A 2,293-nucleotide genomic window follows, 5' to 3' on the forward strand; every position below is an offset into this window, starting at 1 on the left:
CGCCCCTCCCGCCCCCCGCCCCGAGTCAGGTGCTCCCGGCCGGCCGCTGCCTCAGCCCACCCAGCGGGCGCGGGGGGACAAAGCCCCGAGGGACGGCGGAGCTCCGTGACCCGCTTGGCCTTCTGCAGGAACCAGCGGGCTTCAGAGGGGGGACCCGCCTGTCCCAGGCTCTAGGCCAAGGGCAACAGACCACGGGCTCTTAACCCCTTTTGGCGTTTGTGTTACAAGTGCTTTTCAGAATTTAGGTGAAAACTGTGGCTCGTCTCCTGAGAAAAATGGCTTTTACACAGACTCGGGAGAGCCCTGGAAGGACCCCACCCCCACCTCTAGCCCGCGGACACCTTTGGGGTCTGCGGACTGGGACCCTCCCAGAGCCCCAGCAGCATCCCCCATCCCCTACTTTGGGCAGGCTGGCCCCGCCCCCGATAGCAAAGGAGGGACTAGTTATCTGAGAGGTGAGGGGCAGGTGAGGGGCGTGCCTTCTGCTGGCCGACCTGTGGCCCTGAGCGCGGTCTGCTGCCGGGTAGGGGACCTAAAGTAGGTCTGAAGTGGGCCCAGATCCTCTCTGGGGAGAAGGCACAGGTCCTTGGCATTTACTCCTAATGGGCCCTTTTTTAACGGATGGGAAACGGAGATACCGGGTTATCTTGGTGTCCTGGACTCCCTGTTTAGAGCCCAGAGAAGGGCCTAGCGCCAGAGTTCCTGGCTTCACGTTCTGTCTAGGTTGCCTCTAGATGAGGGGTCCCGGGCAAGCCAGTTAGACCTCTCTGGGTCTCTAACTGTACCTAGCTCCCCAGAGTGTTGGGAGGTGTGAGATGGGCCTGGGCCGCAGCAAGGGCTCTCATCCCTGTGCTTGCTGGCGGTGCTGGGTCACAGAACTTCCATCGCCAAGGATCCTTTTGGTAGTTTTCCCAGTAGACTCAATGTCTGGAAGATTTTCATCTGTCAAATAATGCGTTTATTTCTCTCCTTGTAATTCATCAGTTGCAGGGTCTGCTCAGTCAGGGTAACCAGCGTGGTTCCCACTGAGGACAAGCATCTCCTTATCTCTGAAAAATTGTTTCTTTCAGGTTTTTAAGGTCTGGGGAAAGGCGCAGCCCAGCAGGGACCCATCACTCCTGGGAGGATGGTGCGGATCTTGGCCAATGGGGAAATTGTGCAGGATGACGACCCCCGCGTGAGGAACACTCTCCCATCACGCAGCGGCACCCCTCGACAGGTAGGCGCCCAGCACCCTCAGCAGGGGAGCGGCTGGCCTCCTGCGCTCTGCGTCAGTGACTCCTGAGCAACCAGAAACTCTCTCGCTGGTCATTAGGCTTCTCTGGCCAGCTCCATCTTTGCAGAGAGCCGGGCTAAGGAGCCTGAGGGTCCAGACTTGGGGAAAATTGCAGACTTCCTGCAATCTGCAGTAGCAGCCGCCTGCCTCCGCAGTTCTCCCTCTGCCCGGCAGCCTTCTAGACCTGGGGTCCAAGAGCTCTCTCTCCCTTGCCCTGGCTAAGCCCGCTGGAGCCAGCCTCTTTCTTTGAAGAGTGTGCTGGCTGAGAGAGCACTGGAGAAGGTGGAGAAGAGGAGCCCACGGCCACTCAGTGATGGTGTTAGAGGGAGGAGCGAGGAGTATTGGAAATGGCTGCTCCCAAGCTCTGCCCTAGGGTCCAGCCCTCCTTGCCCCCTTCCTCTCTTCTCTGACCTGGGGACCTTCTCCCTGGCAGGACGTGGGGAGTACAGCCTGGCACCTTCTGTACTCCGAGAGCTTGTGACTCAGTGGCGGGGATCCCTGCAGGGGGGCATCTGGGGATTGCTGAGGAAGGAAGGTGTGGCCCTCCGGGGGCTGGAAGGGAGGGCGGGGGCCAGCCCAGCCCAGAAGATTCCCCTGTTGCCTGATACCTCAACTCCATGGCCGCTTTCTCTAGATTCATTTCTCTTTCTCTGTCTTCACCTTCCAGAGCTTTCTCAACAGGGGCCATGGTGCGCCCCTGGGGGGTTCCGGCCCTCGCCAGCAGCAGGCGGGGGCTAGGCTGGGCGCTGCCCCGTCCCCCTTCAGTGATCTCAACCGGCAGCTGGTGAACATGGGCTTCCCCCAGTGGCATCTCGGCAACCACGCTGTGGAGCCGGTGACGTCCATCTTGCTCCTGTTCCTGCTCATGATGCTTGGTGTGCGTGGGCTCCTGCTCGTGGGCCTCGTCTACCTGGTGTCCCACCTGAGTCAGCGGTGACCTTGGGAGCAAGCGGGGCAGGCACGTGGGAGAGGGCGTTCTGGGGCCTTGGGGTGAGAACGGGCACACGGGTGGGGGGG

The 2,293-nt window shown here is 60.9% G+C and overlaps 1 protein-coding gene across 1 annotated transcript; it reads left to right on the plus strand.

The window, feature by feature from the left end:
• The first annotated feature begins 1,049 nt into the window (after window positions 1–1,049).
• On the plus strand, window positions 1,050–2,287 carry FAM241B (family with sequence similarity 241 member B). Its single transcript, XM_034662614.1, has 2 exons — window positions 1,050–1,219; window positions 1,944–2,287. The coding sequence occupies exons 1-2, from the start codon at window positions 1,127–1,129 to the stop codon at window positions 2,211–2,213; spliced, it is 363 nt and encodes a 120-aa protein (XP_034518505.1). The 5' UTR covers window positions 1,050–1,126; the 3' UTR covers window positions 2,214–2,287.
• Window positions 2,288–2,293: the final 6 nt, after the last annotated feature.

Source organism: Ailuropoda melanoleuca, chromosome 6 (assembly GCF_002007445.2).
Source record: "Ailuropoda melanoleuca isolate Jingjing chromosome 6, ASM200744v2, whole genome shotgun sequence".
Classification (NCBI taxonomy): domain Eukaryota; kingdom Metazoa; phylum Chordata; class Mammalia; order Carnivora; family Ursidae; genus Ailuropoda; species Ailuropoda melanoleuca.